Source organism: Garra rufa, chromosome 2, assembly GCF_049309525.1.
Source record: "Garra rufa chromosome 2, GarRuf1.0, whole genome shotgun sequence".
Lineage (NCBI taxonomy): Eukaryota > Metazoa > Chordata > Actinopteri > Cypriniformes > Cyprinidae > Garra > Garra rufa.
Window position 1 is genome coordinate 49,891,577 of NC_133362.1, and position 21,377 is coordinate 49,912,953.

The 21,377-nt window shown below is 36.4% G+C and overlaps 1 protein-coding gene across 4 annotated transcripts in view; it reads right to left on the reverse strand.

Moving 5' to 3' along the window:
* Nucleotides 1-846: 846 nt before the first annotated feature.
* Nucleotides 847-21,377, reverse strand: part of LOC141325582 (echinoderm microtubule-associated protein-like 4) — a 137,861-nt gene continuing 117,330 nt past the window's right edge. For all 4 annotated transcript variants that reach the window (XM_073834363.1, XM_073834361.1, XM_073834362.1 and 1 more), the window contains 10 exons: nt 18,498-18,649; nt 16,428-16,553; nt 15,871-16,002; nt 12,509-12,576; nt 12,310-12,398; nt 12,116-12,213; nt 6,247-6,334; nt 5,923-6,021; nt 4,393-4,523; nt 847-3,164 (listed from right to left, as the gene is read on the reverse strand). In XM_073834363.1, the coding sequence (XP_073690464.1) occupies nt 2,670-3,164; nt 4,393-4,523; nt 5,923-6,021; nt 6,247-6,334; nt 12,116-12,213; nt 12,310-12,398; nt 12,509-12,576; nt 15,871-16,002; nt 16,428-16,553; nt 18,498-18,649 (1,478 nt within the window). In that variant the 3' untranslated portion in view covers nt 847-2,669. The remainder of the gene's footprint in view (nt 3,165-4,392; nt 4,524-5,922; nt 6,022-6,246; nt 6,335-12,115; nt 12,214-12,309; nt 12,399-12,508; nt 12,577-15,870; nt 16,003-16,427; nt 16,554-18,497; nt 18,650-21,377) is intronic.

The following is a 21,377-nucleotide window of genomic DNA, read 5'->3' on the forward strand; positions in this document are numbered from 1 at the left end:
CATGTTCTCAAAAGAACACAAATCGTTTAAAAGGAACCCAAATGTTTTGCGAGGGAAAGCAAAGTTTCTCAGAAGAACGCAACCGTTTTGGGAGAACACGCAAATGTTTTGTGAATGAACGCAATCGTTCTCGGGAGAACACATAACTTTTAACCGAAAAACACAAATGTTTTGTGAGAGAATGCAAAGTTTCTCAGAGGAACACAACGGTTTTGTGAATGTAAACTAATTTTCTCAGGGGAAAGCACTACTTTTGCGAAAGAACACAAATATTTTGCGAGAGAATGCAGTTTCTCAGAAAAACTGTTTTGGGAGAAAACGCAAATGTTTTGCAAATTAATGCAATAATTCTCAGAGATCACAAAACTTTTACAAAAGATCAGAAAAGTTTTGTTAGAAAATGCAAATGTTTTGTGAATAAAAGCAAAATTTCTCAGGGGAACTACTAGTTCCTCTGAGGAACGCAACACATTTACAAGAGAATGCATAAGCATTGAAATATAATTTTTCCTTCCATCTCATCACCATATATAAAAATAATAACATACCATGCTCAAATACCATGACATTCCTTCCTGTCAATGTCCAAAAATTGCCCAAATTACTTAAATTAGACCAATATGGTACAAATAATACCACAGTACTATCATGGTACTTTCTGGTACGGTTTTTGTAAGCATTACAAAGAGGAGTGGGGAAAAACATAATTTCATTCTTTGACTTTCTTTCTCTTTTGGACTCCAAAAAATGATCCTGAGAAAATGTGAGGGAGAGAGGGGCAGGGCGATCACCCTCCAGCGGAATGAAAGAAGCGGCGACTCGCGCGCACATACACACTCACGCACGCACATTTAAGACTCGTTTAATCTTTCGTTTCTCTCATACGATAAAAAACAAGAACATCTCAGTCCAATGAACAAAATGACAAGAAAAAAAAACTGTCCCAAAATGAAACCTAAAAACAATTCAGTCTCAGTGAGAAGAGAGTCATTTGGATGCAAGGTTAAAACGGATGGTAAGGATACAGAGGAGGTTCTCCAGTCCAACAGAAGAAACTGAGGGAGATGTGAGGGTGGTGCGGCATCTTTAGACCGGCAGGTAAGACTGAAATTAGGGGTTTTTATAAAATAGCTTGGTTATCGCCATGCAGACCTCATTTTAAGGCAGGCCAGGCTTGTGTGTGAGTGTGTATTTGTTGGGTTTGTGCTGAATGAAGTGCTTAAATGTTTATGGCTATTCTTCTGTAAAGCGGCGATTCAAGATGTCAGTGACCATGACGTCCTGCAGAAGCAGCTTGAATTGTTGAGGTCCTTGAGTCTGACCAATGAGCCAGGTGCACCTGCCTGGTGTCACCAGTTATACACGTCCTGCAGTTTTTGGCTCAGGGACAGATGCTATGCAAGCACGCAAATCAGCTTTACATGCAGCCCTCTACCAATGTTCACAGAAAGCGGAGAATCCCAAAAAATGAACATCTTTTACTTCATGTTGTTCCAAAACTGTATGACTTGCCTTGCACAACAAATAAAATTATATTTTGAAGAATGAAAGTCAAATAGGTCCAATGTTGATTTGGACCCAACTGACTTTAGTTATATGAACAAAACATTCAAAAGATCCTCAAAAACATCTTTTAAAAAATCCTCAAAAGATTTCCAAATAGCTTCAAAAGATCCCCAAAAGATAATCAAAACATCTTCGAAAGATCTTCGAAAGATCCTTGAAAAATCCTCGAAAGATCCTCGAAAGATCTTCGAAAGATCCTTGAAAAATCCTCGAAAGATCCTCGAAAGATCCTCGAAGGATCCTTGAAGGATCTTTGAAAGATTTTCGAGAGATTTTCAAAAGATTTTTGAGAGATTTTCCACAGATCTTCGAAAGATTTTCGAAAGATCCTCAAAAGATTTTTGAAAGGTCTTCTAAAGATCCTGGAAAGATTTTTGGAAAGATCTTCTAAAGATCCCTGAAAGATCTTCTAAATATCTTTGAAAGATTCTCAAAAGATCTTCGAAACATCTTCAAAACGTTTATAAAAAACATTTGTTTCACAGAAGAAAGTCAGTCATACAGGCCTGGAACGACATGAGGTTGAGTAAATAAATACAGAATGTTCATTTTTGTTTGAGGAAAGTAAGGAAAAGGTTTAGTAGTTTTTGAATTTTTAAACTTAATTTATCCATAGTTACTTATCCTTAAGTGCACTGATGTATATGCCAAATGCCAATAAATTGCATGTCTATTTTTATGTTGTATTTGTCCATTGGCCTGTTTATATGAACATGCACTTCATTTATATCTAAATATTTAATATATTTTTTTTTTTTTTTTTTTAAATGTGTCACAGTTACTGATGTGTCAATGCATTTGTGCATTAGTGTTTGTGTGGTAGTGTGGGTGTGTCAGTGTAAACTTGTAGGTGCGCTAAATTATTCCAAAGGTTTTTACTACACATTTCAAATCTCTCACCATCCAACCCAAACCAATGCCTCCACAACCACATCTACTGAATGTCAACATAACAACAAACTAAGACACGAAACGAAAAGAAAATCTCGAAAGGATAAAAACTGAGGAGACCCTGCTTTTTGTAATCCGACGGGAAGGCTGCAGTGACATGCTGGTGCCTTTGGGCGGGCTATCTAGCAGGCAAGAGAAGGGGTCGGACTGCTTTATAAGGGCGGGTTAAAGGTTGTGCCCTCATCACTGGGTGTGGCTGTATCGTCGCTAGGCTCTAGGCTGTCCTTGGGGCTCAGGGTGCTGTCGGATGGGGGCGTGGCCTCATCCGAAGGGGGCGGGGTTTCTGGGGAGCCACCCTGCTGTCCATTAGGAGTAACCATGTGCAGGGGTTCAGGGGGAGTTGGAGGGGGAGTGTTGGTGTTGGGTTGGGTGTTGATGGGTAGCGAGGCTGGCACCGGCATGGGCTCAGTAGGAGTGTGGGGAACGCTGGGTACCGATGCCAGGGTGCGATGGGTGGAGTTGTGAAGCAGGGAATCGCCCAGGCCCAAGCTGGAGTCGCTGTGCACCAAGGATGAGGTCTTCTCCACCAAACGCCACTGCATGATGCTCATGTCCTTGCCGCCCGTTGAAACCAAGTGACTGTCACTGTACATGAAGCTCACGTTTGTCACGTGACTGCTGTGGGCGCTGTACTTGTGGCTTGGGGCCTGCAAATAAATAATAAAACTAATAAAAATTCTGATAAAGAGACAAAATAATAGCTCTCAGGGTTTCATTAAAATCATCCAATTACAGCTCATGTTTTGTCAAGAACAGTAGCTCCTCACTGCAGTACACAAGATCCAGGGGGCGAGGTTACATCCACATCCAGGGGGCGAAATAGGTTATGTAAATAACATGCATTTTGAAAATAGATATGGTGAACTTTTGCTAAAAACAAATCCTATAATTTAAAAAGTTATTGAATAAAATTGCTTTTCAGTATATTGAAACCAACTGAATGAATCATGAATCAAACTGTTTACTTGTTTACTGATTCACACTCTTAGGTGTGGCTTCATATACAGTTAAAGTCAAAAGTTTACATACACCTTGCAGAATCTACTAAATGTTCATTATTTTACCAAAATAAGAGGGATCATACAAAATGCATGTTTTTTATTTAGTACTGACCTGAGGATATTTCACATAAAAGATGTTTACATATAGTCTACAAGACAAAAATAGTTGAATTTCTAAAAATAAGTTTACATACGCTTGATTCTTAATACTGCATTTTTTGAGTCCCTTGTTTGTCCTGAACAGTTAAACTACCTGAAAAATCCTTCAGGTCCAACAAATTGTTTGGTTTTCCAGCATTGTTCTGTATTTGAACCCTTTCCAACAATGACTGTATGATTTTGAGATCCATCTTTTCACACTGAGGACAACTGAGCGACTCATATGCAACTATTACAGAAGGTTCAAACGCTCACTGATGCTCCAGAAAAAAATACTATGCATTAAGAACCAGGGGTGTAAACTTTTGAACAGAATGAAGAATATGAAAAATATCATTTTTTACAATTTTGTACTGCACTTCAGAAGCTACAGAAGATACTTGCATGTTTCCCAGAAGACAAAATTTTAATTTACTTTGATCTTCAAATTCAAAAACTTTTCATCCCCCGGCTCTTAATGCATTGTGTTTCCTTAAGAAGCATCAGTGAGCATTTGAACCTTCTGTAATAGTTGCATATGAGTCCCTCAGATGTCCTCAGTCCTCAGTCATTTTTGGAAAGGGTTCAAATACACAAATCTTGTAATTACATTTCCAAAATAACCTTCGCAACACTGTATTTAACAAACAACTAACACACAAATGTAAAAGATAAATATGCAATATATGCAAGATAAATACTCTATATAATGTGGTAGTAAAGTGACGTGACAGACCTTCGATTTTGAGCAAGGGTACTGGAAAAGGTGCACTTTACAGAAGTCATCAGCCAGAGCGATCACCTTCCTGTTGTGAGATCGCACAAGGGCATTGATATCTGTCCCATCTGAGCCCTCGGGCCAAACACCTGTCACACAGCAAACAGCAAAACTCATCAGCGCACAACAATGGGGTGTATCTAGCTAGAAGACACACTACAAACTTAACAACAACATTTATCAGTAGCCTGTCAGCATCTCAGGCTAAAGCTTTTCCAGGAACAAGTGATAATTGCCAATATGATGAAATTCTGAGTCACAAAAGTACACAATGAAGAGGTTTCATTTAAAGGTCATTACTCATCGTCCTTTAGTCCCTATCTTTTTTTTTAAACAATTAAACAATTATGTTGAGAAATATGGTTTATTAAAGTGTTTACATTTTGACTTTATTTAATGTGTCCACATTTACTGTTGAGATCCTATTTTTTTAATAGACATTTATGTTGATGGTAAATAATCTTTCTTTTAAAACCTGGTAGCAAGAAGCAAAAAAAAAAAAAAAAAAACTTAAAATCCTTACTAACTGTAATAAGGGAAGGTATTTTTGATCACATAGACATCTCACCAAAGTCAAAAACTATGATCATGAATGGAATGGATTCTTCAATAAGCTTACCAGCAGGAGGCAGAAGAACACCAGGTACACTCGCACACAGTTTTCTATAGCATCGCATTCACTGTACTGCTCTAATCTATTGGCTCAGTGCTACGGAATTTGTACAATTCAACCAAATATTTTTCCAGTCTAATAAAGTGCTAAAATATGTGGAGCTGTGGTCAGGACTGGGCTGGCTTTATTTAAAAGCACCCTGTGAGAATGTGCTCCACTATTACAGACCTGCACACACCAGACGGCACGCTACGCTGACAGATAAAGTGAGTTTGTGGGCTGAACTACTTTTGGTTTCTGTAATCGCCCTGCTTAGACATGAAGTCACTCATAATGCGAGAGAAATCAGAATGACAGACTGTTAAAACAGAGTGAGAAAAGTGAGATTAAATATGCTGCAAAGGGAGAACAGCTGATTGACAGATTATAAATAAAGATGATGTGCAAAATTTGGCAGCAGGAATGAACTAAATATAAAGCCATAGGATTTTCTTATACTAGATTACTAAATAGATTTAATAGGTTATAGCTATAGTACAAAGTAATAATTTACTTTGTAGAAAAACAACAGAAGTCTGGTTTGTCCTCATTTAGACTTCCAAGTGTGTTGGAGTGTCTGAGAGAGAGAATGACTAAGACCCCCCTCAAGACTAAACCACTGACAGGGAATGAGTGTGAAATAGAGCAAAGAGTTCAAATACCAGCCAAGCGTTTGGAAGAAACAAACCTGACACGCAAACACACACACATACTCATGCTACATTAAGTAAGCGTTCTTCTAGTCAATTTTCATTACATACGAAGTCGTTTAAAAGTGAGAGTGACAAATTGTACCAGTAATAATACCCATAATGCACTACTCTACAGATACTGACCAAAGACGTGGAATCCTAGCACGCAGGTATACGTGGCCCAGTCGATGTCCTTGCACTCAGAACGGTTTCGAATCAACTTACAACCGTTTGGAATGTCCCCTGTGGAAGAAGGAAAACAAGTTGTCAGGAAAATCTGGGATGTGGTGCAAAATTGAATTTTCGACAGCTTTTGGTCCAAAAACCAAAAGTGCAAACACAAACCACAAGCTGAATCAGTAATGATGTATTCTCCCTAACCAATCAAACAAAAGTTAAATATGATTGGAGATGAATGTTCTTCAGAGAAAGCGAGCCAGAGAAGGCCTGTTGCGGTCGTCCACTTACAGTAAAGGATTTCGTAGTCTCCTGAGTTGGACATGATGAACTTGTTGTCGGGGGACCAGTCAAGATGTGTAATGTAGCTGGAATGTCCCTGCGGGCGGAGATTAAAAGATTTGAGAAAGAAAACAGCTCTTTCACAGCATTTTCAATAATCAGAATCAAACCGTTACGGATCACAGAGCTGTTTCAACGTTCAATGGAACACAAATGTGGACATTCTGCAGAATATTGAAGCTCATCTTTTCAGTGCAATGAGAGTGATTTCTACTGTTTAGTTCTAAAAAGGAAAAAAAAGCACTAAAAATCTACATTCAACCCATACATTCTAAAGGTCATTGGACACAGTGTCCGAAAATATCGGACCTCTGCAACCCTTCCCTGCTGAAAAACAAACAAACGGCTAAAACCAGCCTAGGCTGGTTGGCTGGTTTTAGATTTTCAGCAGGCTGGTTTTAGAGGGGTTTTGGCCACTTTCCCAGCCTGGCCAGGCTGTTCAGCCTGGGAGACCACCAGCTAAAATCATCCTTACCAGCCTGCCCTGCTGAAAAAAAAACAGCTAAAACCAGCCTAGGCTGGTTGGCTGGTTTTAGCTGGTCAACCAGCCTGGTTTTAGCTGGTCAGCAGGCTGGTTTTAGAGGGGTTTTGGCCAGGCTGGGAAACCACCAGCTAAAACCAACTACTTCCAGCTTAATCCAGCTAAGACCAACCAACCAGCCTAGGCTGGTTTTAGCTGTTTTTTTCAGCAGGGTGGCCAGGCTGGGAGACCAGCTAAAACCAGCTACTTCCAGCTTAAACCAGCTAATACCAGCCAACCGGCCTAGGCTGGTTTTAGCTGTCTTTTTCAGCAGGGTTGTGAAGAAGAAATGCGCCTATTTGTATTGAATGAGCACTTGTATTGTACTTAAAAAAATCTTACAAGTATATAAAAACTGTACTTGCAACTGAAATAAAAGTAGGGCTGAAAAAATAACTAGATTCACTGTGAATCGAGACATTCTGCATCGATTTTGAGATTTTCCGAATGCATTGCAACTCTCTCAAAATGGACTCTGAGCTTAGTTTTGAACAGCTGATGGCAATGCATGCTTTTTCTACTGCTTAGTAAAAAAAAGGACAAGAAAGTACTAAAAATCTACATTTAACCTATACATTCTAAAGGTCATTGCACACCGAGTCCGAAATTCTCAGACCTCTGCAACCCTTCGCTGCTGAAAAACAAAACAAAACAGCTAAAACCAGCCTAGGCTGGTTGGCTGGTTTTAGCTGGTCAGCAGGCTGGTTTTAGAGGGGTTTTGGCCACTTTCCCTGGCATTCTGCATCGATTCTGAGATTTCCTGAATGCATCGCAACTCTCTCGAATGGATTCTGAGCTTAGTTTTGAACAGCAGATGGCCCTGTGTGCTTTAGAAACAGCCGTATTCTGCTTGCTTCCTGTTCTTTACACACACATGAATCTCATAAAGTTCAAAATGGTTAAAGCGAATCACAATGGTGTTCACAGTGGGATGTTTTTACATTAATCTCATGTCATACAAGCATTCTGAGCCAAGTCAGAGCCTCACAAGCACTCTTCTTCTTGATTGACAGGCAATCTGACCAATCATAACCCAGAAATTCACCATTTTTGTCTGACAAACAAATCAGATAGGAGAGTAGATTAACTTTGGCGAATTTAAACTTGAAAAATTGTGTTTATTGATGTCTTTCCATGCTTGAAATAAAATACGTTCTGATGTTCATTCAATTCTTTAAGTGAAGAAAAGATCGGTTCATGTGTCGATTTATCTAAAAAGCAAGAGCCACAAAACGGTATTTATTGTTTGAATTTCTTTAAAACCAAAACATTTTAATGGTGAGACATGTTTAGTACCAGAAGTAACCTGCTCTGTCTTGTCCGATGGTATGTTATCAGTTTCCTCTTTGCTCCATGATGTATTTTTTTTACTTGTGTGTGGTTAAAAACTAGATTAGAGCACCATCAGCTGTTAAAACTAAGCTCAGAATCAATTGCAGAGAGAATCACGATGTATTTGGAAAATCGCAATACACCGATTCATCAATTGTCGCAGCCCTAAAACGAACACTTTTAAAAAGTGCCCTCTGTAATAATGTTTTAATTAAAGCACATTTGTTGCACTTAAAAGAAGAAGGTTTATTTTGATGTGCTGACTAACAAACTTAGAGTACATGTAAAGTACTTGATTATAATTATATATCACCCTGGACCACAAAACCAGTCAGAAGTAGCACAGGAATATTTGTAGCAATAGCCAACAATACATTGTATGGGGTCAAAATGATCGATTTTTCTTTTATGCCAAAAATCATTAGGATATGAAATAAAGATCATGTTCCATGAAGATATTTAGTCAATTTCCTACCATAAATATAGCAAAACTTAATTTATGTTTAGTAATATACATTGCTAAGAACTTAATTTGGACAACTTTAAAAGGCAATTTGATCAATATTTGATTTTTTTTTGCACCCAGATATTCAAATATTTGTATCTCGGCCAAATATTGTCCTCTCCTAAAAAACCATTCATCAATAGAAAGCTTATTTATTCAGATGATGTATAAATCTCAGTTTAAAAAATCAAACATTATGATTGGTTTTGTGGTCCAGGGTCACATATGATCTGTGTTATTTGATATTGCATTTCAAGTTACTATATTTTCAAAAACATGCATTTTGGAATATATTCAAAAATACATAAAAATGTCACCAAAAGTCACGTTAAAGTACGTTAGGTTACCCCAAATGCATTCAGCAGAACACTTTAACCCAATTACAGTGATAATACGAGCAAATCTGAAATTACACATAATAATGTACTTAAACTCTAAAGTCCAGCTAATTGCATTTAATATAAAATTCAAGAATAATACTTAAGATACATTTAATTGTCTGAAACCATTACATTCACCTTGCTCTTGAGGATAATCTTTGAAAGTATGAGCAACGCATCCTGAAGCATCATGTTTAAATGAAAGTAAGGGTAATTTGAGAGCTGTTCCACACCCAAAACAATTAAATAATTTTCGAATACTAGAAATGACGCGTGTGAGTCATTTGAACTACTTTCAGGATACTTTTATGCTGCTCTGTTGTTCTTTTTGGAACTTGGCAGAGTGATCGGACATCCATTTTCACTGCATGGAAAACAGCTGATCAGACTTTCTGCAAAATAATGACCATTTAACGTTTGAGGTACTCTTAGCTCTTTACCTAGATACATAAAAGCAACAGAGTTCAAAAGTTCGAAAAAACCAAACAATTAATCTAAAAGAACAAATAAACCTTCTTCAAATGAGAGTCAACATGAGTGTCTCACAGACACTGACAACTAATCAAAGGGATGGAATAGCGCAAATAAAAGCCTTTTTCAAAGACTGAACTCAGTGGTCTCAATAAATAATGCAGGAGGGTCTCCACCCCGTGCAAAGAGAGACACAAAACTAATACCGTCTGACTTACAGCTCAGGGAGGGAATCTCAGTTTGTCTGACTTGGCTCTGACTTGTCCGAATCCACAGAGTTGACAGACTTTCCTCCCACATGTGCTCTGACATTTACACGTGTGAGTGTGTGTACGTGTTTTAAAGAGTCTTGCGTTTGAGAACGTTTGCTTTCTGCACACAATCAAAATCCCCTGTAGACTATATAGATCACCTGGCTTTCCATTTTCAGGTTTTCATGCAAATATTGACATGTGATTTATGCGTTCACTATCCTGGATCCTGAACTTCCTTTCTATGGCTGTTGAAAGAGGTCAGGAAAAGTCAAACGTTCCCACGCTTGCATGCACTGTAATGCAAATGCTTTATAGCTCAACGGTGCATTGCTTGGAATTTTTGACCTTGGCAGTATTTGGACACTTTTGCACATTTAAAAATCTATGAATCTCATATGAATTGCTCCGATAAACTATTAAACTGTGTCATCTGCGCTAATCATTTTCTTGGAAATCTCTTTTTGAGTTTTTTTTCTTTACAGTGAATCACTCATTGATATTTCTTCATTTTGTGTACGTGTCCAAATACGTTTTGAGGCCACTGTAACTGTTCTTCAGCTCTCATCTGTCTGTGAGTAACACGGTTCAGCTACGCTGACAGACACATGAGCGAATCGTCTGCCAGCATCAATAAAACCACAGGCCAACGTTCCCACAATGTCTGAATTCCCACTGGAAGCGCAGACGTGTCAGGCAGTCAAGAGTGCTGAAAGAGAGGCACGCTTTCATTCTGTCTGCTAAAATCAGCCTGACATCTTCAGCCATTTCAAAACTGGGCTTTCTTCACTCTCTTTATGACTTGTCAAAGGAAAGATACTGACAAATACTGAAAATAAACTGAAAATAAACTGAAAATACTGAAAATAATTTCATTTCAATGTTTAATGAAGAACACAGAAATCTGTTTTTTTTTGTGTGTGTGTGTGTGTGTGTGTTTTAAAGATAAAAGATGAAATACATAATCTAAAAGCTGAATAAACATAGCAATGCATATTACTAATCAAAAATTAAGTTTTGATATATTTTTGGTAGGAAATTTACAAAATATCCTCATAGAACATGATCTTTACTTAAAATCCTAATGATTTTTTGGTATAAAAATTTATCATTTTGACCCATATGTATTTTTGGCTATTGCAACAAATAAACCTATGCAACTTATAACTTAAAGGTTTTGTATGCTATACATATTAAAAAAAAAAAAGTACACTACTGATCAAAAGTTTGGGTTTGGGATTTTTTTTTTTTTTAATTAATTAATAGTTTTTTTTTATTTAGCAAGAAAAAAAAAACAGTAAATACATTTCTAATGTTACAAAAGATTTCTATTTCAAATAAATTATTTTTTGAATCACAGTTTTCACAAAAATATTAAATATTTCAGCTTTAAAAATATGGATTGTAATTGAAATCTATTGACACAAATAGATAAAGTGCTATAAATGAAACACTTAACAGTGTCTTTTAGATGTTTTCTTTCCACTAGTCTAAAAAAACACTTTATGCAAAACCGAAAAGCCCAAAATCTCAAACTTGACATGTGCATGAAAAAAACAGTGTTTTTGCCTACAGTGTCTCTTCTTAAAATAGAAAATAGTTAATTTTTAAAATTGAAATAATATTTCACAATATTACTACCTTCAGTGTATTTTAATCACATAAAAGTGAGCAGAAGAGACCTCTTTTAAAACATTTAAACATTTTTGACCCTGGACGTTTCGAACGGCAGTGTAAATCTATTTTTATAGCCAGTCTGTATAGCCAGTTATAGTTCTATTTAGAATGTATTAATTGGTTTTCCCATTCACAATATATCAATCAGATTATTTTTTACATAAAATAATATTCATTCAACTGGATAATTCATTTGCGTCCATGAATATATTAGTACATGACCGAACTCTTTTTTTTGTCTGACAGAACATAAATCTACAGAACGTACTCTGTAAGGCACCCCTTTCAGAGAATGACTCCATTATTACTGTGATCGAACACAGATGTTAACGACATTAAACTTGTCAACTGCTGAAAAACTGCACAGAAGAATACTAAAACAAAGCAAGAAAACGTGAGGAATCAGAAGAACAGTGGCGTGATTCAGAGTGTGTTGATGGAGTACAGCCGAGCGAAACGAGACCCAGGTCAGACGTGGGCAAACAGTCACGCACGGTAAAGTTTTATCCTCCACTCTCCCCTGACCCATCGAATCCAGCAGAAAAAGGGTATAGTGAAAATAGACAATAATACAGCCATAAAACAATTATATGAATTGTAAAATAAATCTCAATTCATTGTTTATGGCCTAGTGGACAAGCACTAGTAGTAAAGCTTTGGGATGTAAACGTCAGATACTCACAGTGCATTTCCCATATCTGCTGTACTTGCGTCCCTTATCCGACACTGTGTAGAGGTAAATGAAGTTATCATGTGATCCCACTGCCAGCAGCGTGCCATCTGAGAAAAGACAGAGACATTTGGCTGTCTGCTCGACACAGAAATGCAAGAAACAAACAAACACAGAGTATGCAAACAAACTACAGTCTTGCTCACCGACAGAGTAGCGCATTACTGACAGCTGCTCATTGCCGTCTGTGTGAATGGCCACCAGGTCTCGCGTCTCTGCGTCCAGAGCATACCACCTGAGAAACATACAAAACAATATCTGAACTACAGCTATCAAACCATTTTTGAGTTAAATGTGTGGAAAGTTCATCATGTACTTGTAATAGAGATGGCAGAGATCACTTACTTCCCTGAGTGAGTACCAATGGCAACAACCGAACCGCTAGGATGGAAGTCTGCGCAGTGTCCGTGCTCCTAAAAACACAAAAACACTGTCACAGTCACAAAGTGTACTAGACTCGATTATAAAAAGTAGGAGTTGTGGTTTTAATGCAGATGTTTGAATATACTTTTAATTTAAAATATGCAGTTGTGGTCAAAAGTTTACATACACCTTGCAGAATCTGCAAAATGTTAATTATTTGATCAAAATAAGAGGGATCATACAAAATGCATGTTGTTTTTTATTTAGCACTGACCTGAATAAGACATTTCACCTAAAAGATGTTTACATATAGTCCACAAGAGAAAATAATAGATTAATTTATAAAAATGACCCTGTTCAAAAGTTAGCATACACTTAATTCTTTACACTGTGTTGTTACCTGAATGATCCACAGCTGTGTTTTTTTGTTTAGTGATAGTTGTTTATAAGTCCTGAACTGCCCGCTGTTCTTCAGAAAAAATCCTTCAGGTTCTACAAATTCTTTGGTTTTTCTGCATGTTGTGTATTTGAACCCTTTCAAACAATGACTGTATGTTTTTGAGATCTTTTCACACTGAGGACAACTGAGGGACTCATATGCAACTATTACAGAAGGTTCAAACGCTCACTGATGCTCCAGAAGGAAACACGATACATTAAGAGCTGGGGGTGTAAACTTTTGAACCGAATAAAGATTTGAAGATACATTTTTCTTATTTTGCCTAAATATCATATTTTTCATTTAATTCTGCCCTTCAGAAGCTACAGAAGATACTTGCATGTTTCCCAGAAGAGAAATTAAGGTAAATTTACCCTAATCCTCAAATTCAAAAAGTTTTCACCCCTGGCTCTTAATGCATTGTTTTTTTTTCTGAAGCATCAGTGAGCATTTGATTCTTCTGTAATAGTTGCATATGAGTCCCTCTGTTGTCCTCAGTGTGAAAAGATGGATCTTAAAATCATACAGTCATTGTTGGAAAGGGTTCAAATACACAAAGATGCTGGAAAACCAAAGACTTTTTGGTTTGTGGGACCTTAAGGATTTTTCTGAAGAACAGCCGGCAGTTTAACTGTTCAGGACAAACAAGGGACTCATGAACAACTATCACGAGAAAAAAAAAAAAAAAAAAACAGCTGTGGATCATTCAGGTAACAACACAGTATTATAAATCAAGTGTATGTAAACTTTTGAATGGCTCATTTTTATAAATTCAACTATTATTTTCTCTTGTGGACTATATGTAAAAATCTTTTATGTGAAATATTTTATTCAGGTCAGTACTAAATAAAAATTAACATGCATTTTGTATGGTCCCTCTTATTCTGGTAAAATAATTAACATTTTGCAGATTCTGCAAGGTGCGTGTAAACTTTTGACCTCAACTGTATTTCTACTGAAATGAAAGATGCTTGTATTTAAACTTTTATGGACACTAGAAGTGACAATGCATTAAATTAAATTATTAAAATTCTATAGTGTTTCAAGAACTGAATTCATTTAAAACACTTTTTACAACATTTGCATGACTTTTTCAGTTTTTCATGACTTCAAGATTTTTTTTTTTTTGTTATTTCTACCTGATAAATATTTTAAAACTTGAACTACAAAAATGTATCTTTATTACAGACATTTTTCATGACGTTTCCTGGTTTCAAAGGTTTTTCAAGACTGTGGGAACAGTAGTTCTTAAATTGAGTTTATAGAGGGGGGAAAAAGCAAGCAAGAATGAAAATATAAAATGATTTATGTGTTTTTTTTTTATAATCTTAAGCCATTTTACAGCCCTCTTGGAAAAGTGTTGGGCCCCTTTAGTGGGTCCCAGCCCTCTGGTTGAGAAGCACTGCTCTAAATGCACAGATGAAGTAAAAAAAAAGAAAAAAAAAGAAAAAGAAAGAAAGGAAAATAAAACAAAACCTGATATATATATACATCAACTAAATACTATATTACTGCATGAATACAAATGTAAACAGCCTACAGTTAAGATGACAAGGGGTAGTTAGTGGTTATTCTGAGTATCTTTCAATCTTTCAAGGTCCTACTAACCATAGTCTCAGCTCAGAGACACACTGTCCGAAAACAGTAACCGCTGTTAAAATAAGAGTTTCTGTGAAAAAAAAAAAAAATCAGTATTTGCCAAACTACACTAGATGACCTTCTAACTGATGTCTTAATAAAACGGTTTTGCAAGAACCACTAATGTCACAGCATGTGTCAAAGTTTGCCGACAAATTACTCAAGAACATCTGTTTATTCCGCTTTGTTTTCTGGGATGCCTCTGAAATATTCATTCTTTTTTACATCTGGACGAAGAGAAAGTTTCCACAAAGTCAACAAACGAGTTTAATTTCTTTGGGATTGCATAACTTATGCCAGCAACCAGTAAAATTAAGTCTGAATTATAGAATATAACTGTAGCCCTGGATGGTTTTGATAGTTACAAAAGAAAATAAATAATACATTTAGCAGTTATGCCTTTTTAAAAGGAAGTTCACTTCCAGAATAAAGATTTCCTGATTATTTTTTCACCCCCACATCATCTAAGATGTTCGTGTCTTTCTTCATTCTAAAAGAAATTAAAGTTTTTGAGGAAAACGTTCCAAGATTTTTCCTTAAATAGTGGACTTCAATGGTGGCCAAAGGGTTGAAGGTCCAAATTGCAGTTTTAATGTAGCTTCAAAGGGCTCTACATGATCCCAGCCAAGGAATAAGGGTCTCATCTAACAAAATGATCGGTCATTTTCTAAGAAAAATACAAATTTATAGACTTTTTAAGCACAAATGATGTAGGTGGAAGTACCCACCCAGTGTTTACAAAGTGAACATGAAGAGAAAGTAAAACTTCCTTTACAAAAAAAGGTAAAACAACAATCTCATACGATTTTGAAGTTGGAGAAGATAATGAGATAGAGTTTTTAGAAAATTACCAATCATTTAGCTAAATAAGATCCTTATTCCTCGGCTGGGATTGTGTAGAGCCCTTTGAAGCTGCATTAAAACGGCAATTTAGACCTTCAACCCATTGGACACCACTGAAATCCACTATAAGGAGAACATCCCTGGAATGTTTTCCTTAAAAACCTTAATTTCTTTCTGACTGAAGAAAGAAAGACATGAACATCTTGGATGACATAGGGGTGAGTAAATTATCAGGAAATTTCCATTCTGGAAGTCAACTTCTCCTTTAATGCCTCTTCTAACATAACCCTTGAGGCTGATGAACAATATCAGCTGATGAAAGTGTAGCGTACTGTGTTTTTTATTATTAGTATATGTAATAATTAACAGGCCACTGACAGTCAGAGCACATGTATACAAATGTGTGTTTGTGGGAGTGCCTTACGTCCAGCAGTCTGGTCCATTCCAGCGTGTGGTCCACTGAGTTCCACAGACACACCTGTCTGTCCTGAGCACAGCTGAGGAACAAGTCCTTGAACGGGTGGGTGGCCAGACCCCACAGCTCATCCGTGTGTCCCTAAAAATAGAGAGTCCCATTAAACTAACTCTAAAACTGCCACTGCAGGTACACTCTTAAAAAGTAAAGGTGCTTCACGATGCCATAGAAGAACATTTTTTGTCTAAATGGTTCTATAAAGAACCTTTAACATCTGAAGAACCTTTGTGTTTCACAAAAGGTTCTTTGTGGCAAAAGAAGGTTCTTCAAATTATAAAAAGGTAAGAAAGAGATGGTTCTTTAAAGAACTTTTGACTGAATGGTTCTTTGTGGAACCAAAAATGGTTCTTCTATGGCATCGCAGTGAAGAACCTTTTAAAGCACCTTTATTTTTAAGAGTGTACTAAAATCTTTGATATCTATCGGCTCAGCTTTTGTGTATATTTGCATGTATTTGAGTAATTAGAATTATTGGTCTTTGGTTTACACTAAAAGATCTGGTTTACCTGCACTTCCACCTGGAATCCATCGTTGAAGGTGCCTCTCAGAATGAAGTTGCGTGATGTGCCCACCAAAAACTGCTCCCCCTTGCCCTCGGCTACTGCACGAATAGTGCCATACTGATCTGGAACCTGAAAAAAGCAATTCGACATTATAGATATGTTATTTTCTTGTGTTGTTATAAGAGCTTGTGATGTTCCTCATGTTATATGCTATGATTTACTGGTAACACTTTATTTTAAAGGGATAGTTTACCCAAAATTCGTTCCAAACCTTTAAGACCTTTGTTTATCTTCAGAACACAAATTAAGATATTTTGAATTAAACCCAAGCCCTTTATGACCATGCAAAGACAGCAACGAGACTGACACATTCAAGGCCCAGAAAGGCAGTAAGGACACTGATTAAATAGTCCATGTGACATCAACCGTAATTGTACAGTATGAAGCTACAAGAATACGAGAATACAATTTCGTTCATGAGAGTTGAATCTTTGTGCACACAAATTATTCTTGTAGCTTCATAACATTACGGTTGAACCACTGATGTCACATGGACTATTTTAACAATGTCCTTACTACCTTTCTGGGCCTTGAATGTGGTAGTTGCATTGCTGTCTATGCAGAAAACTTGGATTTCATCAGAAATATCTGAATTTGTGTTCTGAAGATGAACAAAAGTTTGGAACGACATGAGGGTGAGTAATTAATGACACAATTTTCATTTTTGGGTGAACTATCACTTTAAAGTAATATAGTAACAGTAACAGTAACAGTAAATTATGCATCATTACAAGTAACTAACCTTAACCAAATCCTAACCCTAAAGTAATTATATGTAGTTATTTAATATTACTCTTGTTCTTATTTGCGTAATTGGGATGTCTCATTTTGCGTAACAAGATGTCTCATTTTCGTGTCCGCATCAAATTAAATTTACACAAGTGATTTTATTTATATAGACTGCATATTAAAAGCAGGTAAATTCCTACTTTAATGTTTCAAGTAACTTCTATAAAAATAAAATGTCAAAATATGGATGAAATAATGTTCCATCATCATTCAACACAACATATATTTCTCTAAAAATGTACAATATACTATATACTTTATATTTTGATCTGTACTGTAAAATATATAAAAGAAAAAAATGACCATACTAAACTGTAATATATTTTAAATTGTTTAAAACTTCTTGCTGACAAATAGGTAAAACCTAGTGGTTTAAAGGATAGTGGCAAAGATTGATAAAGTTTTAAAATGACAATAAATTCGTTTTTGAAGGCTGCACTGTGATCCTTAAATAGTCTTTTAATGTCATCTTATGATTCTTGTTCTAAATATCTATAATACTCACAATAATTCTTGGTATATGAACTAGTTACACTACAATACATTTTAGTAGATGTCTTCTGTAAATCATGTTTGATATGGATTTTTTGTTCAGAAAAAATTAACACTTTCTAAAGTAAAAAAAAAGAACCTTTATTGTTTTGAGGCTTGAAAAGCCATTTTCATCTCTGACCCAATTACACTGTAACAATGTCTCCATAAAAATAAAGTGTAACTGATTTGCTATCCAAATAACATTAAACAGTATCATATATACTACCATTCAAAAGTTTGGGGTCACTAAGATTTTTTATTCATTTACATATTTTTTTATTTACAAAAATGCACAATATTTCAGTTTGTATTGTATTTTTGATCAAATAAATGCAGCGTACATAAGATACTTCAAAGATACCACAAAACCAGTCTTAAGTAGCACAGGTATATTTGTAGCAATAGCCAAAAATACATTGTATGGGTCAAAATTATCGATTTTTATGCCAAAAATCATTAGGATATTAAGTAAAGAACATGTTCCATGAATATATTTTGTAAATTTCCTTCCGTAAATATATCAAAACTTAATTTTTGATTAGTAATATGCATTAAACTACTAGTTAACAGTGAAAAAAGTAGTGCTTAAAAAAGTGTTACCAAAAAGTGTAATAATTCCAAACTTTTAACTAGTACTGTATAACAATGTATCTCTTTAAAAACATGTATGTGTGAGTGTGAGTCTCTCACCTCGATGTCTCTTTCCGGATTCAGGTCGTGGTCCCACAGAATGATCTTGTGGTCTTTGCCGCCCCCTGTGAGCAGAGTGCCGTTCCTCATCTGACACAGAGTGAAGACGCTGCCGTCATGAGCCTTGATCTGACGCGAGATCTGAAATGCTCCTGTGGGAACGGGACGGGTTAGTAAAACAGACGGAGACCAACTCGCGCGCAATTTCTGAGAACTGAACACCGCAAATATTCTCCTGGCTAATGCTGTTTAAGTGGCAGACTGTTTTGCCATTGGGGATGTGATAGGGCTTTTAGAAAAGCCAGTGAAAGAGAAGCTCATAGACATGCTTGCCAGTGAGGCCAGGGGTGTGTGTGTGTGTGTGTGTGTGTGTGTGTGTGTGATGATGTTGCATTCTGGGAATTCCAGTAGATTATCACTTCTCCCTGTAATAATACCGATGGCTCGGCTGTCTGCGCAAAGAGCCAAACCAAAGGAAATATAGACCCCTGGAGTGCTGAACCAGCCCTGTCAATACACACATAATTCCACACACACACACACACACACACACACACACACACGCTCACAGATCTGCGTTTCTCAATAGACTGACATTATACACCGTAACACACCTGCATACCGCACTTCTACAGTTACAGGGTATCTGCAAGCACACAGATGCAGAGACAGGAAGTCAGCTAGACGAGGCCAGTTCAGGACATGACATATGCCAAATGACTTAAGAGGAAAAGAAGAAATTAATTTCAGCAGCCGTTGCAGCACATGCAAGGCTTTAGAACAGGAGGATGTTACACAGATATGAAAGTTTGATTTTAAATGTCATTGCTTTCTGGAACAAGTCATAATGTAATTCATTACACAACTATTTTTTTTTACTTTTAGACTGCGGTGCAGCAACAGTTGGAAGAGAGTTTTTTGATAAAAAAAATATTGTAAAAAACAGTAATATTGTGAAATCTTATTACAATTTTTTTTACAAAAAGTTTTCTATTTGATTATTTTTAAGATGTAAATTTAGATGTAAATTTCCTACCGTAATTTTTGATCAGTAATATGCATAGCTAAGAACTTCATTTGGACAAAAGACGATTTTCTCAATATTTCGATTTGTTTGCACCCTCAGATTCCAGATTATCAAATAGATGTATCTTAGTCAATTATTGTCCTATCCTAACAAACCATACATCAATGGAAAGCTTATTTATTTATTAAAAAAAGGACCCTTATGTTAAGTTTAGGTGTATTGGGTCGGTTTACTAATAAACAGCCAATATGCTAGTAATGTTAATATTAACAGTAAGAAAAAGTGCTTAAAAAAGTGTTACCAAAAAGTCTAATAATTCCAAACTTTTGACTTTGACTCATTACACATTTTTTTTTTTACTTTCAGACTGTGGTGGAGCAACAGTTGGAAGAGTTTTTTGATCAAAAAAATATAGTAAAAACAGAAATATTGTGAAATCTTATTACAATTTAAAATAACTGTTTTCTATTTCATTATATTTTAAAATGTAATTTATTTCTGTGATGCAAAGCTGAATTTTCAGCATCTTTACTCCAGTCTTCAGTGTCACATGATCCTTCAGAAATCATTCTGATAAGCTGATTTGCTGTGCAAGAAACATTTCTTATTATTATTAATGTTGGAAACTGTTGTGCTGCTTATTTTTGTGGAAACTGATACTTTCTTTAAAGGGTTTTCATGCATGTTAAGTTATTTACACTGTTAAAGAGTTGAATTCTCATGCTAAACATGGCCAAAGTTTCAAAAATCAAACTGGACGTATAACAGAGTATTTATGTGCCGAATACACACTTCCGGGTTTCTTACAAGTTTCTGAAAGTTTTTTTTTTTCGATCGTGGCTCTTCATGTTCCTAAAGGTTGGAACTCCTTTTATGGGCTTTTCTCCTGAAAGAGCGCGCCCGCGCACACATCGACTGCTTCACATTCGGCTGCACTGCTGCACGGGACTCACTCAGGAAGAATGTCTCTAAAGAAGTGTGGTTTTGGTTGTAAGGCTCCCCGAAGAACTCAGCGTTACGTGAACAGTGGATTTTCTGGGGCAGAAACTGAGTTTTGCAAATGTGTTTGTTGACAAATGTTTTATAAACAAGGCCCAGTTCAATGCTGGATTTGCACATCGTTTGATACTAAAAGAAGGAGATGTCCCAGCTATAAAAGATCCCAGTCATGATTCAGAACTGCAGATGGTAAGTGAAACAGCATCAAATGTCTGTTTTCTTGTCAATCGGCACAAGTTCTTGTCAATCTTTAGCTCCGCCCATTGCGCCTCCAGGAGCTTGGCTGTTTTTGGAGAGAATCGTAAAGCTGTATCTTTCTTTTGTACATATGATAAAACTAAAGACTACTTGGAGATATGAAGGATGCAGTACTACAGTCGTGGCCAAAAGTTTTGAGAATGACACAAATTTTAGTTTTCACAAAGTTTGCTGCTCAACTGCTTTTAGATCTTTGTTTCAGTTGTTTCTGTGATGTACTGAAATATAATTACAAGCACTTCTTACATTTCAAAGGCTTTTATCGACAATTGCATGACATTTATGCAAGGAGTCAGTATTTGCAGTGTTGGCCCTTCTTTTTCAGGACCTCTGCAATTCGACTGGGCATGCTCTCAATCAACTTCTGGGCCAAATCCTGACTGATAGCAACCCATTCTTTCATAATCACTTCTTGGAGTTTGTCAGAATTAGTGGGTTTTTGTTTGTCCACCCGCCTCTTGAGGATTGACCACAAGTTTTAAGATCTGGGGAGTTTCCAGGCCATGGACTCAAAATGTCAACGTTTTGGTCCCCGAGCCACTTAGTTATCACTTATGCCTTATGGCACGGTGCTCCATCGTGCTGGAAAATGCATT